The 24,023-nt window shown below is 37.1% G+C and overlaps 1 protein-coding gene across 1 annotated transcript in view; it reads right to left on the bottom strand.

Annotated features, from left to right (window-relative positions):
* The window catches only part of PARP4 (poly(ADP-ribose) polymerase family member 4), a 38,573-nt gene that overhangs the window by 7,391 nt on the left and 7,159 nt on the right, over positions 1 to 24,023 (bottom strand). The window contains 21 exon segments of the mRNA XM_075081874.1: positions 180 to 189; positions 315 to 343; positions 345 to 413; positions 3,850 to 3,888; positions 4,127 to 4,264; positions 6,137 to 6,217; positions 6,619 to 6,783; positions 9,542 to 9,706; positions 10,188 to 10,274; positions 10,499 to 10,630; positions 12,930 to 13,053; positions 13,573 to 13,751; positions 14,503 to 14,686; positions 14,903 to 15,098; positions 16,569 to 16,710; positions 18,727 to 18,900; positions 19,886 to 20,043; positions 21,742 to 21,892; positions 22,657 to 22,711; positions 22,713 to 22,768; positions 23,328 to 23,406. Coding sequence (XP_074937975.1) covers positions 180 to 189; positions 315 to 343; positions 345 to 413; positions 3,850 to 3,888; positions 4,127 to 4,264; positions 6,137 to 6,217; positions 6,619 to 6,783; positions 9,542 to 9,706; positions 10,188 to 10,274; positions 10,499 to 10,630; positions 12,930 to 13,053; positions 13,573 to 13,751; positions 14,503 to 14,686; positions 14,903 to 15,098; positions 16,569 to 16,710; positions 18,727 to 18,900; positions 19,886 to 20,043; positions 21,742 to 21,892; positions 22,657 to 22,711; positions 22,713 to 22,768; positions 23,328 to 23,406 — 2,413 coding nt within the window.

Genomic DNA, 24,023 nt, shown 5'->3' with positions numbered 1-24,023 from the left:
CTGTTTGTGAAGTGACCATTCTTATCGAGCAATGGGCCAATGGTATTTCTGGCCTGCCTTTTTCCAGACTGTGACAAAATATGAGCCAAGAGGTATTGTACATTATTAAGATAGAAATTATTAATACAATGATGATTATAAGCCAAGGAAGTTCCACTGTACAATACTGTAGTACATACAGCACCACAACTGGATAATATACAAAAACTGTTAGCAATAAGAACTTATATTAAATGTAGTTACCACGACATCAAAGGCAATTTCTTAATAAGCAGCCAGATTCTTTGGCCATTTAAGAATAAGAAGCCATTGACTTTTGGTCCCAGTCCATGTAAGGTAAAAAAATCTACATCTTCCTGGGCTATAATTTCCAGGATGTTTGGAGCATCAGCAGAACAAGTTTCATTAGGATCCTACATTAAAATGCATCACAGTTACAAACCTGAAAATTCTCTGGCATTATAGAGACAGTGCATTTCTCTTTGTGAGTTTGAAATGTGTTGAAAACAGGAAATAAGCAGATAACAGAGTACATGAAAAATACTCAGTATATACAAAAACCAGTAAAGGTAACTTCATGTTTTTTACTATATTGAGGGACAACGTATTGCCAGTAATTAGACTCACATGAAATGTAAAGGCAGACAGTATATTTGTATGTATAATTTGTGCAAATCCACATAATTGAAATAAAATCAGAATCTTGCACAGTTCTTTTTGTCAGAATCCTATTGCCACCCTTTAAAGGAATGCAAACACAAGCATTATGTACTTAAAATACATTGCATTCTGCAAAATCATGTTAAGAAGACAAATTACATAGCAGTGCCAAGCTGAAAGGGCTAGTCTGGGTATTTCTGCGTTGTACTGCATTGTCTTATGTAGGTGCTTTTGCCTTAAGATATCTGCAATGTTTTGTTCCACTGGGTTGAAAAAGTCATCCTAGACTAGAAATGAGATTAAAGATATTATATTTACAAACTTAGTTAAAACTTAACATTCTAGAAGTCTGTTTAGAGAGGCATCATACCAACAAGAGGAAACTTAATCTTTTGAAGAATTGCAAAAACAGATACATAAAAATCAGAATGACAGATAATAACCTGTTGATACCCTTTGTAAACAACCAGTTCATGAAATCACACAGGTGTTCCCTTGCTAATCTGCAACATATTTTTTCTTCTAAATATTGCTTGTTATGTACCAGATGGAATATTCAGGTGCATTACAGAAAGGTATTTAAATTGACTCAGTTGATTTATCTTATTTTGAAAAGTACTCCTTGGCCTGGGAATTTCTAATAACTTCACAGCATTACATTTTATAGTTGCTTTTCAACCAGATGTTTTTTGGAATGCATGTCTGTCTTTTGATGTTTAATTGCAAATGTTGGAATTGTTACTCAGAAAAGCAATATTTACAGAAAAATCTAACTCTTATAATGTACATATGCTACTGGTATTGATTTTTTCACAATAATGTAGACATCAAGATGAAACAGTAAAAATAGGAAAAGTATAATTGTTTTATCCAGCAGCTCCATTGAATTCTTCATTCAGGCCCACTTTCATTTATATTAATAAACCATATGAAATAGTAAATTGTGATGATGAAATAACTGTTTTGGACACTGTAAAAAGCTATAAAAGTTCTCTGTTTTGAACTTCATAAGGTTCCTGTCAGCCCGTTTCTCCAGCCTATCAAGGTACTTCTGGATGGCAGCATGACCCTCTGGTGTATCAGCTACTCTTCCCAGTTCCTGTCATCCAGAACATTAATGAAGATTTTGAGCAGGACAGGCCCCACTATTGGCACCTGGGGTGCACTGGTAGTCACTCCTCTCCAACTAGACCTCCTGCCACTGATCACCACCCTCTGGGCCTGGCCATTCAGCCAGTTTTCAATCCACCTCACTGTCTGCTCATACAGCCCATATTTCTTCAGCTTCTGTAGGAGGATCATACGGGAGACAATGTCAAAAGCCTTACTGAAGTCCAGGTAGACAATATCCATGCTCTCCTCGCATCTACCATGTCAGTCATTTCATCTTTTATCAGGTTGGTCAAGCATGACTTCCCCATGGTGAATCCATGTTGACTACTTCTGTAGACTTTCTTACCCTTCATGTGCCTGGAAATGGTTTCCAGGATTAGCTGCTCCACCACCTTCCTAGGGATCAAGGTGAGGCTGACCAGCCTGTAATTCCCTGGGTTCTCCTTCTTGCCCTTCCTGAACATAGCAGTGACACTTGCTTTCCTCCAGTCTTTGGGCACTTCTCCCAGTTGCCATGATCATTTAAAGATTTTTGAGAGTGGCCTTGCAATGACACCATCCAGCTCTTTTAGGTCTTGTGGGTGAATCCCACCAAGACCCACGGACGTATGTATGTTCAGTTTGCTTATGTATTCCTTGACCTGACCCTCTTCTACCAAGGGTACATCTTTCTTGCTCTAAACTTTCCCCCTGGTCTCTGGGGCCTTGAATTTCCAAAGGTTGGTCTTGCTAGTCGACTGAAGCAACAAAGCTGTTCAGTACCTCACCCTTTTTCATGTCCTGTGTTACCAGTTCCCCTGCCCCATTCAACAGCAGGCCTACATTTTCCCTAGTCTTCCTTTTGCCACTTACGTTCTTACAGAAGCGCTTCATGTTGTCTTTGAAATCCCTTAGCAGATTCAACTCCATGTGGTCTTTGGCTTTCCTAACAATGTCTCTGCATGCTTAGATAGTGTTGTGATATCCCTTCCAGGTTACCTGTCCCTGCTTCCGCTGTCAGTATGCTTCCTTTTTATGTTTGAATTTTTCTAGGAGTTCCTTGTTCATCCAGGCTCACGCCAGGCCTCCTGGTATTTTTGCCTGACTTCCCATTCCTTGGAACAGACTGCTGTTGATCTTGGACGAAGTTATCCATGAATCTGAAATAGTGATTATACGTAATCCCTATAATCAGTGATGAGAAAAAGACTCCTTGAGAAAATTAATCTGAACTGTTTTAGGTATTTAACTTTAGGATAAGATGAATCAAGCTCTAGAAATATCTATGTATTTCCATTCACTGTGAGAGATAGGCAAATGTGACTAATTTTTTGCTAAATGTACACACACATATATGGTCAGGTGAATTCCCATTCTCTGTGCCCCATCTAATACTTAATCCAAGTGATTCCATCTTGCTTGTCATGATACAGCTTTCCATTTGAAAACCCTTCTTACTGACCCTTGAATTTCAAGGTGGTCATTTATATGTATTTCTTTCCATTTGCTGCAAAGCTTTTGTTTACTGAAAACAAGTGAAAAAGTTACATAGTTTATTGCAATATTAAAGAGAGATTTTTCAAGTTTTGCCTTCCTTGTGACTTCCACCTGACACAGACTCCCCTAGAATGACTTTTGCCAATACAAAATGCACCAATCACCAATCACCAATCCATGGCTAGAGTGGCTAGTTTGCTATAGTTTGGCATCCTTACTTTTTATTAGAAAGGGTTCTGTGGCTTATGCACCAAGGATTGAAGAGTACTCTTCATCTGGCCTTGTCCTTTGACCTGTCTGTCTCCCACACTACTATCAGGAATTACAAACCCTTGTAGCAAATCACAACAGGAACACACAGATTGACAAACTTTGATTGTAAAGTAAGGACAAGCAATATAAGAGATAGAAAAAGAAAATAATTTGCTATATTGCAGAAGAAACCAAAATAACATAAAAAATAATAGTTTTAGCTCTATTGTAAAAGAATAATCATTGTTCAGTAAAAGGAAGACTGGTTTTGATATGTACAAGGTTACAGAATTTAGGTTTTTTTGACAGAGAAGCTAGTGGGAACAAGATATTATATAGAAAACACGCCCTTTTCTCAACTGCAACAAAGCTTGTAAACTGGCTTATCTGTCACAGGAAAAGAAGAATCACCAATGGCCTACAATGACATAGATTAGGAAAAACACACACACATTTTGCCAATAGAGGGCATTCTTATAGTAGGAAGAAGAAAAGACTGTCCCAAAATTTTTCAAAATCTTATATGGGAGGATATTACTATATGGTGACTTTAACCTGAAAATTATATTAAAATTGCAACCTTCTAGTTACATTTAACAAAGGAAGAAAATACTTTCTGTTCCACTGAAATGTTTGCTATTTAGCATTTTAAATGCATACTTTTAATTTCAGATTATCAAACCTCATGTTCTGTTTCATTCTTATGAAGAATCCCATCTTCATAGTCATTAATAAAAGCTCTTGCTGCAAGTTTGTGCAGGACCTAGAAAGAAAACTACAGTGATGGTAAGAGTAGTAACTATTTTTTTTTTAATTCTTCCTTTCATTTATGAGGTCCAGCTTCAGGCAGTTAACTTCCATATTTACACAGAATCCCATTCCCTCAGGAAGGGTCAGGCTAATTTTCCATTTGAAAACAATCACAACATGCACCTAAGGGACATTTTTATTTCACTTAATTTCAGGAAAATAAAAAATCCCCAGCTTTTTACTTATTATGCACATACTCTCTACAGTCAAGGGTGAGGAAAAAAAAGCAGACATGTAAACAAACAGAAAAACTCCACCAGGCAATTAATCCCAACTTGAAATGGCTAACTAAAATGCATAGGAAGAATGCCCCTACTGGATGTACACATTTTTCCAGTGACTGTGAACAGAGGCTGGACAACTACCTCATTTAACCAACAATATCTATATAGGTTAAGTTAGGTAAATTAATCCTGTCCATAGAAATACAGAATTTGGAGATAAAGTGAGTCTAGAGTATTCAACTTCAAAAAAATCATTATGTTTACCATAATCAAATAATTTTTGACTTAAGGGGCTGTATACAGAAAAGGGAAATACTGAGCTGTACTAACCAGAAATTACTTTTTTGAACTAAACCAGTCTTTCATAGAAAAGGAAAACATTTTTTGTCTCTTCAGTATGTTAAAGGTAACAAAGAGAGGGAGCTTTTTGGGGGACAATTTGGTAAAGCCCAGCTGTATTCCAGTTCCAATTGCCCAAACATTCCCACTAGCTTATTGGCTTATTTTACGAAGAATATGATAGATGCCAAAGAAAGCCGTTGCTGAAGAAAACCTCTTAAGCAAATATTTACTTTTTGAGCTAAGGTAAATTGGCAAAAGAAACAGGTAGGAATTCTCAGGGTTCATCTAAAACATCAAGAATTAATAATTTTTTCTAATTTTGACCCTGTTTTTTATAATTTTGCCATTTCAGTTTACAACTTTCAAAACTTTTTTTTTTAACTGTACCTGGAATTTATAGTACAGGTATTTTTCCAAAAGCAAAAATTCATTATGGCAAGCAAATACATTGCTTCTGCTTGCCAATTCTATTTGCCTGTAGAAGGGCATATCCCTGGACACCAACTGTCCTTATGGAAAACAACACAACCAACATGTCCCTGGAAACCAACCCATGATAGTAACTTTCAAAATAAATTACACTAAATAGGGAATAAAATAATTTATATTTGAAAACTAATCAGCTTCTATTAGTGGGGAAAAGGTGACAGTCATATCAGAATTATTACTGAAGGTTGCCTATTTTGATTTTTCAAGGGTAGACAGCTGTTAGATTAAATAAATGGTTATTTTTAGCCTGTTTTCCTTTTAAAAATGGGTGCTGTGCTTTCCTCTATGTAGACTCCTTACTTCATTGGTAGTGAAGCAGAGGAAAGGCTAGTAATGCTTTATTGTCTCTTTTTTCGTACATTTCTGGAGATGACAGACTAGTGATGAGATGTTCCACATAGCAAAAATTTACAACATGAAAGAGAATGCTGCAACAGCTTCTTCATAGAGGTCATCTGAGGAACAGCCAACCCAAGGATAAAGCTGGAGCTCAAATGTCCTGCCAAAATAAGAAGCAGCACTTCCTATTCTGAGGAGCTTAAGTTTTTTGTTAGAAAGCATAGAGAAAGGTGACGTTTCTGTGTAAACCAGTTTCCCTTTACAAGTCTGTAAGCTGAAGGTCTGTGTAAGACATTAGAAGCAAAAATAAAAGTGCAAGAGCTGCTGAAAACAGGGGTTTCAATTCCTTCAGAAGAGCATGAAGCAGCATGTAGTTGTTTAAAGCAGCTTGTCTCACTACAGCATGTAGAAAAAATGTTGGCCAAACTCACTGTTCCTGTTGTCTTCTGTAGTTCCGTAGTTGACACCACAGTCTGTAGTTCTTGGTCATTTATTACTGCTCTTAAGGTGGCCTAAAAGGAGAAAAAAAATACTGTTTCCTTCTCTTTTATGTTATGTTACCAGCACACATGCATGCTGTTCTGTCTCTCGAATATAACTCAAATCTGTAAGTCTTTCCATGTCTAGGTTTATAAATATTTCCCCTTACAACAAGGGGACAGTCACAAGTAAAGGAATCCTCTATTTATCAAAGCACAATGATAAGAACATTAAATTAGGCAACTTCTTCCTCTCTCCTTCTTAGAGGGAAGACTAATAATGACAATTAAATAGTAACTTAATTATATTTAGCAATGAAAAAGAAGCTAAGCACATGCTGCATTGAGGTTATCTAATACAACATAATATTTCCTTTGTGATTGTTTTACATATGAATTTCTATCCAGTAGTGCGTGTGCATTCCAGTCTTTACCTGGGTACAGTGAGGGATGAATCCATAGACAAGAAGTCTCTCATTTTTAAAGAAAGACTATATTTGAGCAGCAGCCTGCATTGGCTCTGGTGCACATGTATTAAACTGTTGCCATTTAATAGAAACGGAGCTGCATCCTGGAGAAAATATTCTAGATACCTGGCTCTGTATCGGTGTAAAGCAGCAAAACAAATTAGCTCTGTTTGTTAGTAGGCTTTCAAAAGAAAATCTCTCAATAGAAAAATAACATATTTACCATATGAATGGAACTGATTACTTTTTTTTTTCCAACAACTAAAACTAGCGGCATACTATTACTGGTAAAAATTAGTCTAATGTTTGGAGGTAATAAAGTGAATCACTCAGCCATTATTGTACTGGCTTCTGGAACAATAAGCCTTCTTTTAAGTAAATGCTGAAATTTAAGAGTAAAGTTTCTGTTCATCACGGCTGCTAAACAGGCTAGGGAATATGGCCCGCTACACTTAGCACCATCTCCTACATGTGAACTCTGAGAGATGTGAACAGTTCTGCACATCTCCATGACCTGCTCTGTATATTTCTGCATATATGACTCAAGTGACAGGCAGAATAGCAAGAGGAGAAATCTGCTTTCATCCATTCCCCTAGGCAAAAATGTGCCAGCTACTAGCCTTGCTGCAGCACCTTCTCTACTGTCACTCTTCCAAGAGGGACCAGATTCAAGGCATAGGGTAGTGCTGTAGACACAGAACTATGGAGGGAAACTGAAAAGCACTGCACATGGCGTCCTAGATTGCCCAAAACTTCTAGGTGCATCAACAGTCAAACGTTACAGAATACAATTGCTACAGGCCTCATCACTATTGCAAGGATAATATAGATGGACTGTGACCTATGACAGAAGTAAAGCCATGTTTTTCCATTCAGGGACAACTCTATGTAAATAATTGTCAATTATATATAAATAATTGACATTTTAAAATTTTTTTCTGGGTTGGTGTTATTGTACTTACAAAGAAAAGTACAGGAGCTCTCTCAAAAATAATAGAAAAAATAAAATAAGTCATGGCTTTCTTGTTTTCTTTTACACATTCAGTGACCAATCTGAATGAGAAGGTAGGACAACTACAGTGACAAATTCCCTCCCTTATCAAACAACTGAGGGTTCTCTACAGCTCTCCTATCCCTTCCTATAGGCCATGCGTTCCTGCTGAAAATAAGGTACCTTTGTAATAGTGAAACTAAATACTTCTCTTTCTCACTTGGTATCAATTTATATTTAAAATAAAAGAAGGGTTAATAGACAAGCATCTCTCCTTCCACCTTCTAGCAAATGTTTCTTGAACTATCTCTTTGTAATAGCAAAGCCACGTGATCCCATGAAAAGCAGTAATTCCCATTTTGAGATTAGCACATTAATGTTAACATTAATGTTAGTGGTCTAGAGGTAACATTAAAAGCTGTGCCAGCTCAGACTACCAGCACTGAAACATCCATCGCCAGGCCTAGTTCCTTCATATCAATAACCAATAATCAATGAATGTAAATATGCTGAACATGAACATAAGGAGTGTAATCCTGACTCCAGCCAAAGCTTTTTGTTCAGACAGGCTGGTCTTCTTCCCCACTGGCTCACCTTTCAGCACGTGGGGACAGCCTGCTCCTGAGCCTTTAAGATTTTCTCTTGAAGAATGTCCAGCCTTCCTGGACTCCTTCACCCTTCAGGACTGCCTTTCAAGGGACTCTGTCAACCAGGCTCCTAAACAGGCCAAAGTCTGCCCTCCAGCAGTCCAAGGTGGCAGTTCTGCTGCCCCCCCTCCTTACTTCTCCAAGAATCAAAAACTCATCATTTTGTGATCACTGTGCCCAAGACGGCCTTGAACTTTGAACCTTGAACACCCACAAGTCCTTCTCTGTTCGCAAACAACAGGTCCATTGGGGTGCCTTCCCTAGTTGGCTCACTCACCAGCTGTGTGAGGACATTATCTTCCACACACTCCAGGAACCTCCTAGACTGTTTCCTCTCTGCTGTACTGCATTTCCAGCGGACATCAGTTAAGTTCAAGTTCCCCATGAGAACAAGGGCTAGTGATTGTGAGACTTCTCCCAGCTGCTTATAGAATATTTCATCCACCTCTTCAGTATTTTGTCTGGCTCTTAATGTATGTCGTTCCTGACACCTTTATCACCCTGGAGGTCCTTTCTGTTATTATATCAGTAAATTGGGATTGCATGCAACCCTTTTTACTTCATTTAATCATATAGCTTTGTAATCTGAGCATCATAGCAGCTAAAATTAAGATGAATGGATGCATGTTTACCAAGGACACAATGAACCTCAGAACTCAGTATAATACAGCTCTGAAGCACAACATGTGATTGTTGAACAGTCAGACATATGATACAGCTATATGATCTCACAGGGACTAGGACTACAAGGACCATTTTTGTCTCTTTGCCGCCATTTAAACACAGAGAAGACCTCCCCTCCCACCTGGAGAATTCAAGAGCCATCAATGGCTTCCAAAGGAACAGATGAGCAACCTTGTCCCTGAAGCAGAGAAGGATAATAATGGAGTGTTCAGCAGATGCTCAGCTGCTATTTCATGGAGATAATATGTCTTTGCAAGCCAAAGGAGGAAGAGCAGCACAGAAACAGCAGATAACTTCAAATATGAGATCTAACATGTGCCAACTCAAGTCAACTTTCTAAATCCTGCAGGAGCAAATACATCCTCGGAGATAGTTAGAGGCTTTCTACCAATTGCAGCATTCCTAAGTTTGTGTTCACATTGTGTTATGACAAGAATGGTTACAATTACCTTCTAACAAAAGAGAAGACATGAAAAGGAAAACAATTTTGCTAAACTACAATTCCCTAGGCACAGAAGTTTTGCATCAAAACAAGAAGATGCTATTTTAAGGTTGTATTTTAACAAACCTGCATCTTTTCATTTAATGCTTTGTTCTGTTGCCATGGTGACAGAGAAGCAGGCATATGAAAGGTGATACAAAGATGCTGGAAACTCAGTTCAGTGTTAGAGGTGATTTTGATCACAGCTGTAGAATTTGGAGATAAGTTTCCAATACGTATTACAAAAATATCCTAAAATAAACCCAAATTAAAAAACACAAACTAGCTTTACTGATATCATTAAAGCCTATGTCTTCTGAAACAATAATTTAAGTGGTGTTTAGGTACACCGAAAACAAATGCTAACACAGAAACAACTCTTTGGCTTTAGTAAAGTGTAAGGAAAAATGGGACTATGATTTGAAACATCAAACTTCCAATAATTCCCTAATTCCTAGCAAAAATTGATCAATAGTAACTGAATAAATTAATCTTCTACCAAAAAAACAACGAAACAAACAAAAAAACCCCACCACCTGAAAGAAATAGCTGTTTTATTGAAGCCATAGCACATATTTAAAGAAACATGAGTTGTTAAAAATGATCAAATGTATGGCCCAAGTAAGTTCTAGTAAAAAGGAGTTTCCCAACAAAGACATGATTCAGCAAAGAATCTCTAATTGGACAGCTGCAAAATTTTCATGTAGGTACTAAACCACAATATTCAACATACCGGTGCATCCTGGTCCAGTAGATAAGCTCCATCACCTTGACTGATAGCTTTCCGATATTCCCCATGTGCTTGTTTCTTTTCTTTAACCTATGAAAGATTGTTCCAAAATAAGTAATTTCATCTCTACAGACAGAAAGCTTAACTAATATTCTCTTAAATGACATGACTACCTTGAAATCCAGCCAAGTGGTAACAACAAAGGACATGAGAGAAACCAAAATTAGTGTTGCACATCTTCATTACTAATGAAGTGCTTTCAGATCTTGAGATTGAAGCAGCTACACCAAAGGCAAAGTACAATAACATTTTACCTCTCCAGTGATGTGTTTTCCATTAATTAAAGCTTCAAATCCACAAACAGCAGCTGTATTATCCAAAGGAAAGACATATTTTGCTTTAGTTGGTTTACTGTTTTGATTGGTGTAGATCTGAAACATTACTAGCTAAAATGAATATTTTTTGCATAACAGCGGTGTTAAAATGTGATTAAAACATCAATACTTTAAGTGTAACAGCATAACTGCTTTGCACCACAAAATGCCACAACTGGAACTTCTATATTTACCTTAGAAATGAAAGTATAACATTGATCAGTGTCTGATAAATAGATATCTCCAGAAACATGCAAGAAGCTGTAGAACTTTTAATCTCTAAATCATTAATTGAATCTCTTCCAGAAGAACAAACCATGACCTTCTAAAAGTTATCTGATACACTGGCACAGCTGGAGCTGTCAAGCTATTGCCTACAAAATAATTCATCACTGCAGCGTTTATAATATTTTCAAGCCAGTAAGGACTGTCGTGGTTCAGCCCCAGTCAGCAACTAAACACCACGCAGCCACTCGCTCACTCCCCCCACCCCTGTGGGGTGGGGGAGAGAATCGGAAGAGCAAAACCAAAAAAAACCCCAAACTTGTGGGTTGAGATAAGAACAGTTTAATAATTAGAATAAAATAATATTGATAATAATATTGATTATTATAATAATAACAATAATGATAATATAATAAAAAGGAAAAGGGGAAAAAGGGAAAAAAACAGAAACACAAACAATACAACCGCTCACCACCCGCTGACTGATGGCTGCCTGTCCCCAAGCTGCGATTGCTGCCTCCCTCCCCTGGCCAGCCCCTCCCAGTTAACATACTGTGCATGACGTTACATGATATGGAATATCCCTTTGGCCAGTTTGAATCCGCTCTCTCTTAGCTGTGCCCCCTCCCCTCCCGGCTTCTTGTGCACCCAGCAGAGCATGGGAAGCTGGAAAAGTCCTTGACTAGTGCAAGCACTACCCAGCAACAACTAAAACATCTGTGTGTTATCAACATAGTTTTCATACTAAGTCCAAAGCACAGCACTAGGCCAGCTGCAGTGAAGAAAATTAACTCTCTCTCAGCTAAAACCATGACAGGACTAAACAAGAAGGAAGAGTAAACCTCCACAAAAAATTGGCCTATTTTTATGATATACTAAAAGGGATGCTTGGAAAAGCCTATGTTACTTATCTATGTATAGTATCCATCTTCTAATGACAGAATTTTTGCCTCTGAGGTGGCAGATTGCATCTGCTTTCTTCTCACATCTGCTCTTCTGCTTACTTGCCATGTGTCATAACAAAACTCTAGCAATTGCTAGTTCCCCTTTGCTGCCATTCTTGTTGTCCCTTGCTGTTCAATCATTTCTGGTTTATGCTCTGTACCTCAGCCTTATAGACTGTTTTCTGCTTTGACAGACTGGGTCATAGAACAGATACCACTGGATAGTAATTCATTCCATAAGAAACCAGACAAAAAACCCAAACCAAAACAAAAATCAAACAACCCCCCGTGACAATCCCTCATGACAACAGTTGTTCAAAGGAATCAGGCTGATCAGACAATAGTTGGGAGTGTCAGAACAGTTTAAGCACATTCTCATTTGCAGACAATTCTTTCAAACCCTTTTCTCTCCTGTTTTCCCGTTTTCTTTTTTAATGCTTTAGCAACAACATAGAAAAAACATTATTTACTTTTAGGAAGCTATTTTGGCACTGGAGACCCCTGAATACAGATTCTTGTGGAGAGACACACGTGTGACAGAATCCAGTAAAGCCATAGATTTAGCATGATTGAGACTGCTTCAGGCATGATGCAGTTGAAGGTGGAGGAGATTGTAGAATTATACCCTATGATTGGAAAAGACCTGTGACTTGACAGAATGTCTTCTTAGGGCATACGTACTAAAAACCAGGGTGGGCCCTTATTTAGTCTGCTTAGCTAACTTTTATTAGCTAATTTTCAGGTTAGAATAGCAAGTTCTTTTCTATTGATTGACATTTTAATTGTGACAGCTAATTTAGGTTGTCTAACCAAAGCAAAAAACAAACCACAAATACATTTCCATAAACCTTCAACCATTCTAGGTATTTCTCATTGGTTTATAATGCAGCTGGCAAACAGATTGGCAAGAAGAACTTTTAAACAGAACATAATGCATACACTACTGCAGAAAGTTTCTTACAGTGGTGACTCAACTATGCATAGGCAGAAAACAGACTGAAAAAGAAAGCCAAGCCTTTCACTGTCCGAAGAGCTTTTGGCATTTGTTTGATTATACAAATGCCAAATTTAAGTTTAGTTTTATTTTAGTTAATTTTGCAATTAACTAAACACTAAATAGCATTTTGACTAAAACACTACTTAAAAAATGGATTAATTTTTCAGGGCTGTTATGGAAAAGGACAATAAATAGCATACTCTACCTGTGCTACATAGCCTATTATCCTAGCCTTGATATAAACACTTCCCAGAGGGACAAGATTTCCCAGTCTGTCCCGAAGACCAATTTTTACAGTATTTGAAAGATTTGCATTTGGTAATGCATAGCTAAAACAAAGAGTTTATGAAAGATCAAAAAGATATTTTTTTAAATATACATTTGGGAAAGGTGACTGAAACTAATCCTATATCAACAGCTCATGTTTATTTATGAAATTCACAACACAGGAGTAACACTCAGTTCCTGTTATAAATACTTGTGTTGTATTGCTGACCTGTATTGCTGTCTGTCTAAGGGATCATAAGTTCATGATAGTTCTTTAAGGTATTTGTTTAGAACCTTGCATTTGAATTATTTAAAGACCATCTGATGATTTATGCAAAAGTGCTTCCTGTGCTTCTCTTGAAACACACTGTGATGGGAGGAGTTGCAACTGCTGTTGGTAATTATGCCTATAGGAAATCTGTTAAACAGATGCTACAGAGACGCCACATGGTAATCACTAATTTGGTAACATTTGCAAATAAATGGCAAATTATTTTTTATTATGTTATCTTCATACAAGTACTATAAAAAGGGTTCTGATGAGTATTTAGGAAACTCTGGAAGCACATCAATATACAAACAGAGAACATTTCTTACTCCCATGCTGTAAATGACATTGTGACACTGGCTCATTGTTATCTTGCTCCAGTTCCATGCCAATTGCGGGCTGAAATGGTTTTATTTGATCTTCAGCAAGGCAAAACTTAACAACATATCTAATTTTGACCTGACAGGTCTTATACACAACAAATTCATCATCCTGGTAGAAACAAAGAAAGGTATTTTATAATAAAAACAAAGCTGTAGATAATATCTAAAACAATGCAAATTGATTAGGAGGTGAACCTAAATGACACATAATTTTTGAAAAATAATAAGAATCTGACAGATTTTATTTTCTCTACCCTAATCTCTCTGTATCACTACTGCTTGCATCTCTTATCTTCTTACTTTGTATTCCCCACACTCCTTATACTTCTCCATAAAGCATAAACATTCATCGAAATAACTAAGAACAAAAAAAAGCAAAAAACTGGTGGATATCTAGAGAGCAAGTGTATCTGTTAGTGTGCTACTACAGCTACCATTCCTGCCTTAGAGTACCAACCTATACAGACAGGGATTTTTATCAGCTGGATTCATTTACATAACAATGAACCTTCCACAGTAGTGATTTCTTATTCCATACAAAGTAGAATATTGCTTCTAAATAACAATTTAAGTATGACAGACCAGATATTTTTTTGATGATTCAGTTATAATAATAAAAAAAATAACGTTTACATCTTTTAAGTATTGTTTTCTTGCAAGAATTCTTTTCAAATAGCAATTTAGAAGCTTAGAAATTATGCACTTTTGCAGGCTGCAAGACAGACAAAAGTGATTTTACACATTCCTGTCTACTGTTTTAGTCTGAACTGAAATGTGGTTTATATTAGTTCTGTTATTTATCAGTGGTATAATCCAAAATTTGGTGCCTTTTCAAGTGCCCAGTACTGTAGGGTCAGTACCTCAAAGTCTGAAGAGCTGTCTGCTGTTTTACAGACTCCATACACACTGCCATAACCTGACGGTACATTATTTAGTGGATAGTCTTATTCATGCAAATCTAAGCAGGATCCAGGCGCCACGTCACAGACTGCCAGGAGCCAGGTTCCATCCATTTCACTGGGTGAAGGATACTTAATGCTGGCACTAACTGTAAAGAAATACCATATGCGTTTTATTAAAATTTATATTAATGTAAACATCATAGGAGTTTAAGGATACACAAGTACTTCTGAACAGATGGACAGGGATAAACTTCATAATTGAATTACCTTAAAAGTATGAAGCATTATATCTACTTAATTTGAAAAGTAAAAAGAACACACAAAGGATAAAGTAAAGAGATATTGTCATTATTCAGACCTAACAGAATCACTGAGGTAAATGCCAATGCCCAGATTGCAAGTGCCAGCTCTTTCCAGGCCATGATCTTCAGCAACCACTTTTGGCATTAGGAGTCCTCTAGAGAAAAAGAAGGTCACACAATGAATGTAGTACAAAATACTTTTGCATATAGTGTGTGGCCTAATACACATTGTGCAGTTACGAACCACAGAGGATTAAAACAAAATACACTTTACAGAAACCACCCATAGGCACTCAAGGAAAATAAAGTGCATTCATAAAAATAGTAAATCCCAAAGTCATATTAATCACCAAGAGACTGATTACAAAAGCAATAAAGACTGTTAGGTTTTCTTCATTTAGCACAAAAACAATGCATTTTCCAGATTCTTTGCCAAACATTCAAAATAATTTTTTTGGTTATTAGATGAGCAGTTCTAAATTTCTAGCAATGGTGCTGTATTCAATTTCAAAAAAACTTTATGAAATTTTTGTATCTAAGGAAAAGAAAGTATGACTTTTAAAGGTAAAATGCTGGGGAATGGATACCTGGAAATTTTTCCAGTTTTTGATTTGCAAACCTATTAGGTGTAGAGATACCATCCTTAGATTGCTTATGAGACATTTGATTTACTACTGATTGATGCCCACAGAAACCAGATTATACATAAAGAATGTAAAAAGACACAATGTTTAAATAAGTTCAATTGTTTTGTAACTTACAGTTAAAATCTGCAGTATGAGGACAACAGAATGCTAATATGACTTTTGAGGTATTTTAATTCTGATGGTGTTACATATCAGGTATGTTTTTAAAAATATCCTTAAATATTCAGTGGCTGATATTCACTGCACACATGCTATGATGAGAATTTAAATATGTTAGGCTGCTAGAGGTTATGCTATTTTAGCTTTATTACCATGCCTGAGTGAATCCATGGTATTCAGTCATAGAACTAGATATTCTGATATTCCAAGAATTTATGATAATGTAAAAGTATGCCAAATAAAGTAGTCATGGGGAAATAATGTATAAAAGTGGAGGGAGGAAATTGTCAATGCAATTCTTTCCTAAAACAGAATAAATTTTCCACACAGCCATTACTCTCCATTTTGTCATCTTTTATCTGGATTTAAACCATACTCCTCACCATGATATCCAAAAAGCTGCATCTGAAGTCTGACCTACCTGGAGAGTAATTAAATTTATCATTACAAAAAACTGATTTTCCTTCCAGAGGTCTGTAGAAGTATATGGATATAAATGTTAACAGTAAAAGTTAGGTTAAACATAATGCAAGAGAACTTCATTTAAAAAAAAAAAAAGGTTAATATATTTAAGAATATAGTTAAGCCTGATTCAATGTCACAAAGAAAGGAATGTAAATTTTTACCTGGAAAGAATTCCCATGATGTTGCACACAACCAACCAGAAACACCACCACCCCCAAATTTGACAATATTATGATTTTCAGGTTTGTTTTTTTTTTTAATTTACCTCTGTTTTGTTCTAATAGAAGTTATGGTAAATATGCCAGCTCTGCATCCCATCAGCACAACGAACACTGTACAGTAACAGAACCTGATAATTCAGTCCTCCTTAAGGTATTTTGTGCACTATACCTTGAATTTTACTGCAGTCATTGCTTAACTATTAAATGCACACTTGTAATTGTTTTTCAACAATGTTGTTCAACATTGAGAAACTGATAACCCATTGAGTCAACAGCTTCAATCTTGCACCTCAGAGCCTGGCATTTGGCCAAAGATGACGGGTTTGAGCATGATATATTTGTTTCACATATATCAAGCATGTCTCTGATTAGCTAGAAAATACATACAGACATTTATGAATACTTGTTACATTTTCATTAAGGAAACATTCAAATCAGACTAAATTATATAAAGTTACAGCATAGTAACAAAGAAATGAAACACTTAAAATACAGTTTGGAACAGGAACAAACAGCTCTAGAATCCCATGAAAACAATTTAGAAGAACAAGGTTTATGAAAAACAGTGTTAGACCACTTCTGTACAACTCCAAATCAAGCTTTGGATGGAGTCTACTCATAACAGCTCCACAAACCTGTATTTGTGCTTGGCTACCATTTTGATTTTGCTTATGAGGCAATTCTTACTTTTTAGAATCTGTCATTTGGTCCCTGAGGCCACTACCCAGCTAGGGCAGTAGCACAAGGTACTCATGTAATTTTCTCAGATCAGGAGAAAGGACATCTAACTCTGAAAAGATTGTAATGCTACATTTCACTAAGTCATGGGAAAGCTTTATGAGACACAGTAATTTTTTTATATCAGAAATGTTAAAACATTTTAATTATCAAAAGATTGTCAAGGTTAAAGGCACTATTAGCATTTGTTCTTTTAGAACAGTAAGGAGCCTCCTTTCCTTTACCTCTCCCCCTTTATATTTTGTAACTTACAGGAGACTGACTTCTGGGTATCCTTTGCCAAAAGGAAGAGGTACCTCGGGCAGAATCTATGGAATTTGCATTATAATCGCAAAACAAGGAGGAATTTTGAGTTTGCTCTATAGTTACAACAGTGATGTAGCTGTCAGAGCTCTGACTGCCTCTTGCCCCTCCAGAGGGCCTGGCTGTTTGGGCTCAGAGCCAGATTTGACAATGCAGTTGTAGAGCCTTGAAAGAGAAAGGCTTAGCAGATTCCTGCCCTTCCTTCACTCAAGAGATGCCTCTGAGCTTAGGCTCTTGCCCTTGATCTGTCAGCTGAGCATCCAGCCTCCCACCTCCCTAGTTCTGACCAAGATCCTATGGACTCAAGTTCCTGGTTTGACCTTGGACCTGCCAGACAAGCCACAATGAAGAGGCAAACTGGACTGACCCTGGCTACTATCACCAGCAGTCCCTGTCACCTGCTCTGCTTTTCCAGTTTGGGTACCACGGGACTAGAGCTGCTGACAGTGGTAACTGCCCTTGGCTTGCTCACTGCCACCCCCAGCCCCGTCCATCTGCCCTTATGAAGCAGCCAGCCCTCACTGCTGGGCACAAGGGCATCTGTGTATACACTCAGCACACCTTGTTGGCAATCCCCCCAGTAGACTGAGAATTTCCCAGGTTTTTTCTGCAAAGATGAGACAATAGACTGACCTGCAGCAGAGTAATAAAATCCCCAATTGACTGAACTCCTAGCCAGCTTAAAAACAAAGGAACTAACACAGGAGCTGAGGAGGAGCTATGAGGGAGGTTCCCCTAGGCAGACCAGCTGTGCTTAGACCAGCTGAAATATGTTATCTGTTTAGATGCACTAACTTTTTGCACTAACAATCCAGGCAGCCCAGGCAACTCCCCCAACCAGTTTATGCTGCAGAAGTAGGAACAGACCAAGCTGCACACAGATTGGTAATTTTAAATAGCCTCTAGAAACTGTTCCTGCATATGCAGGAAAGGAAAGGGTACACAGAACAGTCTTTGCATATAGTTAGAATAGCTTAGATATATTTTGTATATAGTTTAAGATACTGAATAGAAACTGATTATGTATATGCTGGAGTACTTGCTAGGGTCAGCTGGGTGATAACAACAGTTCCATGATTCTCCTTTGATCCAGCTGAAGATGCCATCACAACAATGATTGCAATGGAAACTCCTGCCACCATCTGGACAGCAACTGGTCTTGTTCAAAACACTGATTTCCCCCCTGAACGTTACTCTATTCATAAGATTCCAATAAATTATTGGTTTTTTAAACTGACAGCCTATGACTAGCTGTGCAAAGTATCCTGTCAATTTACCTAGTGAGCAAGTTCAAAACTGGTTTAGCACAGAGCAGATGAGGGCTTACTAGCATTCTGGAAAAGTTACCTGACAAAGGTCCTGTTTTCTAGATAACAGCTTTTTGGAAACTTCATAGTCTACTTCAGTTTTGTGATGTATAACTTGATAGAATTCCATTATCATCTCTTGTAGTGCCACCTTGCCAGCTCCCTCATCCAGTGCATTCTTTACCTGGAGTAAAATACCTTCTGCTTTGCTCACCTTTAAAAGAAGAGATTAGTAAACTGAAAGCTATCGGAAAATTACAGAGAGTGCAAAGCAATAGATATTGAAAATGGATCATTTAATTCCACACTGAAATAAAACTTTAACTCTTGTTAGTACAATATCCACAAAATAGTTTCCTGCAGCTATGATATGAACACAGTATTCTGCTTTTACACTGGGATACTTGCGAAGTACCTCAAGCAGAGCTAAGAGACGGTAAAATAACCTCCCTGCAATAAAACAGAATATGAATCAGACTGAAAGACAATGTTCCTTAACATCTTGTTAATTCATATTGTCAGCTTTAACACACTGATGAAATAACAGAAAGTAGAGGATAATAAATTTCTTACTAAATGTTTAAGTGCACTAGTTCATCCTAAAATACATTAAGCAGAGCTGCAGACCTATTTATAAAGTGCAACCTACAAATGAAATTAAAATAATTTTAGACAATTTAGATTAATTTTAGACAATTTGTCCAGGCAGGATATAGATTTCCTTGTATCTGTACATTCCTTCTCAATTAGAAATTTTTCACAGAATACTCTATATTATTTTTGTCTTCTCAAGGCAGGAAGAAAAAGGCAACACGCTTTTTAATTTACATCAGCCACAGGCAACAGCTAATAAAATGTTGACATTAGAGGCTGCATAGCAATGTCTTGCTGCAGCTCAATATTGATCTAAGACTGGTCTCTGTCTCACAAATGCCTCTGGGAAAAAATTGTGTAAATTACTATAAAATGGAAGACAGCCATCTGCCCTAGGGAGTACAGCATGTTTTTAGTGTCACGATTCTAAAGCAAAATTCGAGATAAAAATTTCTGAAGCATGGATTTGTTGAAGTGCAGGAGCATCAAAAGTGTAATTACCAATCCCAGTGTGAAACATAACATACGTGTTTTCTGGGAAAAAAAAATTTACTGCTAACAGCATTTACATATTCATCCTCACAGAGTAACAAGAATTGACTTACATCATTTAGGCTTATGTTGTTTACTGATTTAAGCAGTAAACTATCCAGGTGGCCAATAGCTTCTGCCCAGATCAATTCCACAAAATCACTAACTTCCTGACATATAGCACTTGAATGGATGGCTTCTTCTACAAGTAATTGCAGTAAAATAAACACAACTCAGTGAAAAGGCAAAGATGCAGGACATGGCAGTTAATTTCTTATACAGATAATTAAACTTTCCTATTCCCATAAACAATGCAGTGCGCAATGCTCATTCATGCTTTATATACTTTCTTCAGTCCCATCGAACTGAAGGAAAGCTTTGCTTTTATAAATTCTTTCAAGTGGAGAGCACGGCAGGCCAGATGGCCACAACCTCTCTTGAAAACGGAGACAAAGTCTTGGAGAAGACAAAAGTTGATTTGCTTGGTATCTTTATCAGTACATTGTACTATCAGGTCTGCCAGGTGCACAAGAAGCCAGGAGGGGAGGGGGCACCGACAAGAGAGCTGATACAAACTGACCAAAGGGATATTCCATACCATATGATGTGATGCCCAGTATATTAACTGGGGATAGTTGGCTGGGGGAAGCAGCGATGGCAGCTCAGGGACAGGTAGTGTTGGTTGGTGGGTGGTGAGCATCACGTTTTTTTTTTCCTGGCTTTTGCCTCTCTTTTTCTATCTCTCTTTGTTTTCCTTTTCATTATGTTATTACTATTTTATTTTCATTATTAAGCTGTTCTTATCTCAACCAACGAGTTTTCTTGCTTTTGCTCTTCCGATTCTCTCCCCCGTCCCACAAGGACGGTGGGAGTGAGCGAGGAGCTGTGGGGTGCATAGTTGCTGACTGGGGCTAAACCACTACACCTGCACACTCCAGATGTTTCCTTTTTGCACAGCTGGTAAAAGAACAGATGGTTCAAAATGGTCAATGTTTTATAACAGATAACACTAGATCTCTGGTTCGAAAAGCTCTGGCTGGAAAGACACTTTTCCTGTGAAAATAAAAAATTGGAACAGAAAAGTTACAGGGGAATAGAGAGGCCATGAAAATCGGTGCAATTCATACATCAAAAAGAGTTGTGAAAACAGATTTTCTTAAGTTTTTCTGAGGAACATGGTTAAAACATTTATTTGAGCTTTTTCTCACTGTTCTACAACTCCAGAAGCTGCCACAAAACTTGATGCCATTAAACAATTCTTACACAAGTTTGGAAATTCTACATTGTTTGTTGATATGGCATCAACCACGCAGCTTCTGAGATCAGTAGAGGACATATGTGGGCCTTTTGACATTGCTGGATATAATCTATATGCCAGTTGTCCCCTGTAATAGAAGCTAACCATGGTGGAAGAGAGAAGTAGATAAAGTACAGTGAGAATGCAAGTAGGAAAAAAATTTCTGTCACACTACATTTTAAATAGCAGTAACACATTGTCTGAAGAGTACTTTAGGGAGCAGAATCCAACTGCTATTGCCATTGTGGGGAGTCCTGTTACAATGCAATCTACATCAAGCCTGTGACATCTGTGTAGTATGCAGAATAATTTGACAGTCAAAGTCATACATCACACAGTGATTGTTTGCTGTATAAGCACATCACTTCTTAGGTATCACATTAGTTGATAATGCATCTAATGAGAAAAAAAAACCTGTAATGAATATGACTACATTTACTTTTAATGTGTTTAAGTACTGGGAACATTCACTCAATATTATAAAAATTAATAATTTCAAAACATTTACATATAAACAGTTTCCCTTAACCTATGGCTGTATCACTGTGATCTGGACAATGTTTACCACATTCAGGAAACTGGAAACTAAAACAAATCATTAAGGACAGAAGAGTGTAAACATGCAAGTTGTACAAGCTTTTTGCAATTTTGTAGATGCTAAAAATTCTGCTTCTAGTGGAAAAGTTTCTCTGAGCAGGAAATCCTGGCTCTTTGTGTCTGTAATAAGTGTCTCATATTTTTCTCTTACTTCTTCAGCAGAATGAGTTATGAACTGTTTATTATTCTATAAATTGGAAGAGTAAAGTTAGTCAAAGAAACTATATAGATACTTAAAAGGATCAATTTTACCAGACATTGCTCTAGCAGCTGACAATCCACAATTAACTTCTGGGCTGTGATTTAACAGGCTTCCAGCAAGGCAGTGCTTTCTTGAGGGTTCATGGGAATGAAGAACAAGCACAGGGCTCCATATACAAACCCCACGGTGATGACAGGTTCATCTAAATATGTGCTGGAACAGCGTGTTCTATCAATTGAATTATACAAAATTCATCCTTGATACAGCTCCCTTGACGTGAATCTAATGTTACAATGACACAGACTGCAAGTGCTATACCAGAGTACATACATGACTTGTATGCTGAGAAATACATTTAGGCTGCCCTCAAAACAAGCTTTTCTGTCTCTCAGTAGTATGTCCAGAATATCACTCTCTATAGCATTTCTGCATGTAAACATGTCATTATACAGTTTAGATATTGCCAGGAAAATGTATGTGAGTGTGAGGCAGGTGCATCCAGGGGCATGCTGTGTTGCTGCCAAGTCCCAAAACAGTTCTTTTGAGCAAGTTGTAACTTGCTTACAGAGAGTAGAGGAGCCAATCATAAATTAAACTTTTTATGATAAAGCTTAACAGAATGACCTCCTATTATCTATATCTAACGATTAGCCTGCAAGTAAGAATGAAAAGCACCTGAAGCTCTCTGGAACAGGTATGTTCAACATGCACAAAGAAACAAACAGGTAATATCAATGAGTGGTTCATACCTTCGTTCCATTTGATGCACTGAAGTGTGCGTATAGTCAAGACAGAAGCTAAAATGCTTTGGGAACACTGTAATTCAATAACTACAAAATCTTTGTTTTTCTTGGAGTTAACCTAAATGGAGAGATAAATAAAGCCCCCTGACCCCCAATTTATTGCTTAAGTGTTTCATTCAAATGATATTGCACCAAGTACTTCCCCTTGTCCTACTTATTTTTTCACCCCATTTAGAACCACACTCTATGACTGGCTAAGAAAAGAAGCAGAATTATTCATTATTTGTATCATAGTAACAAGCAGAAGCTCCTTTCAGGGCTTCACTGTACTGATTGCTGTACATTTCCTTTGGTTTTGAGTTTTGAAAGATTTTTAAGAAAAAAAGTTTTACATTTAAATTAGATTTAAGACATAACATCCATGATAACATATATCTTGTTAGAAGCAAATATTATTCTACTGAAAAACTTTGGCAGAACACTACAGAGATAATTGAAAGGTTTTGTTTCAGTAAAATTAGGCTGCACTGAAAGACAGAAAGCATTAAAGTACTTTTCAGTAGTCCTCTCTGCATTGCAGCACATGGTAACAGAGTTACTGTTGATGTGTATAAATATATAAACCTTTTATTCATCTACAGATCCTCCTACGTTCTCACAATAACAGATAGGCTTACTTTTTCAACGACACAATATTTTGCAACTTCAAAATTTTTGGGGAAAAAAGGAGTATCTTGATAATATTAACTGTAAAATCTGGATGGAATCAGAGTAATTAAAATCATATATGCCCAGTAAATACTGTACTGTAATAGGCTGCAACATCATACTAAAATAAGAACTAATATAAGAAGATAAATCTATTTTTCAGCAGCAAAATAACAGCAAAAAAATATTTGATAAATGAAATCCGACCCGGACAAGCTGCTGCACTAGCAGACCTGAATGTCTAGTGTGAACCTGAAGATGAAGACTAGATTTCAATCATCTTTCTTCAGAAGAACTATGGAAGCAACACAATAAATGTTTTTTCATTGCCATGTTACACGTTATTTTTTTAATAGCTCGGTCCTATATATAGGATATATATGTGTAGTCAAATCTTCCAGCATCAGGACTTCTAGAACTCAACCTGGCCACTGCTGTAAGGGATAACAAAAAATGTTTTTACAAATATATCAACAACAAAAAGAGAATCAAAGAGAATCTCCATCCTCTATTGGACGTGAAGAGGAACATTGCAACTGAGGATGAGGAAAAGGCTGAGGTACTAAATGCCTTCTTTGCCTCAGTCTTTAACAGTCAGACCAGTTATCCCCAGCATATTCAGCCCCCTGAGCTGGAAGACAGGGACAGGGAGCAGAATAATACCC

Source organism: Phalacrocorax aristotelis, chromosome 1 (genome assembly GCF_949628215.1).
Source record: "Phalacrocorax aristotelis chromosome 1, bGulAri2.1, whole genome shotgun sequence".
NCBI classification, from domain to species: Eukaryota; Metazoa; Chordata; class Aves; order Suliformes; family Phalacrocoracidae; genus Phalacrocorax; species Phalacrocorax aristotelis.
Note: the sequence above shows the minus strand (reverse complement) of the source record. Positions and strands in the feature narration are given on the sequence as shown.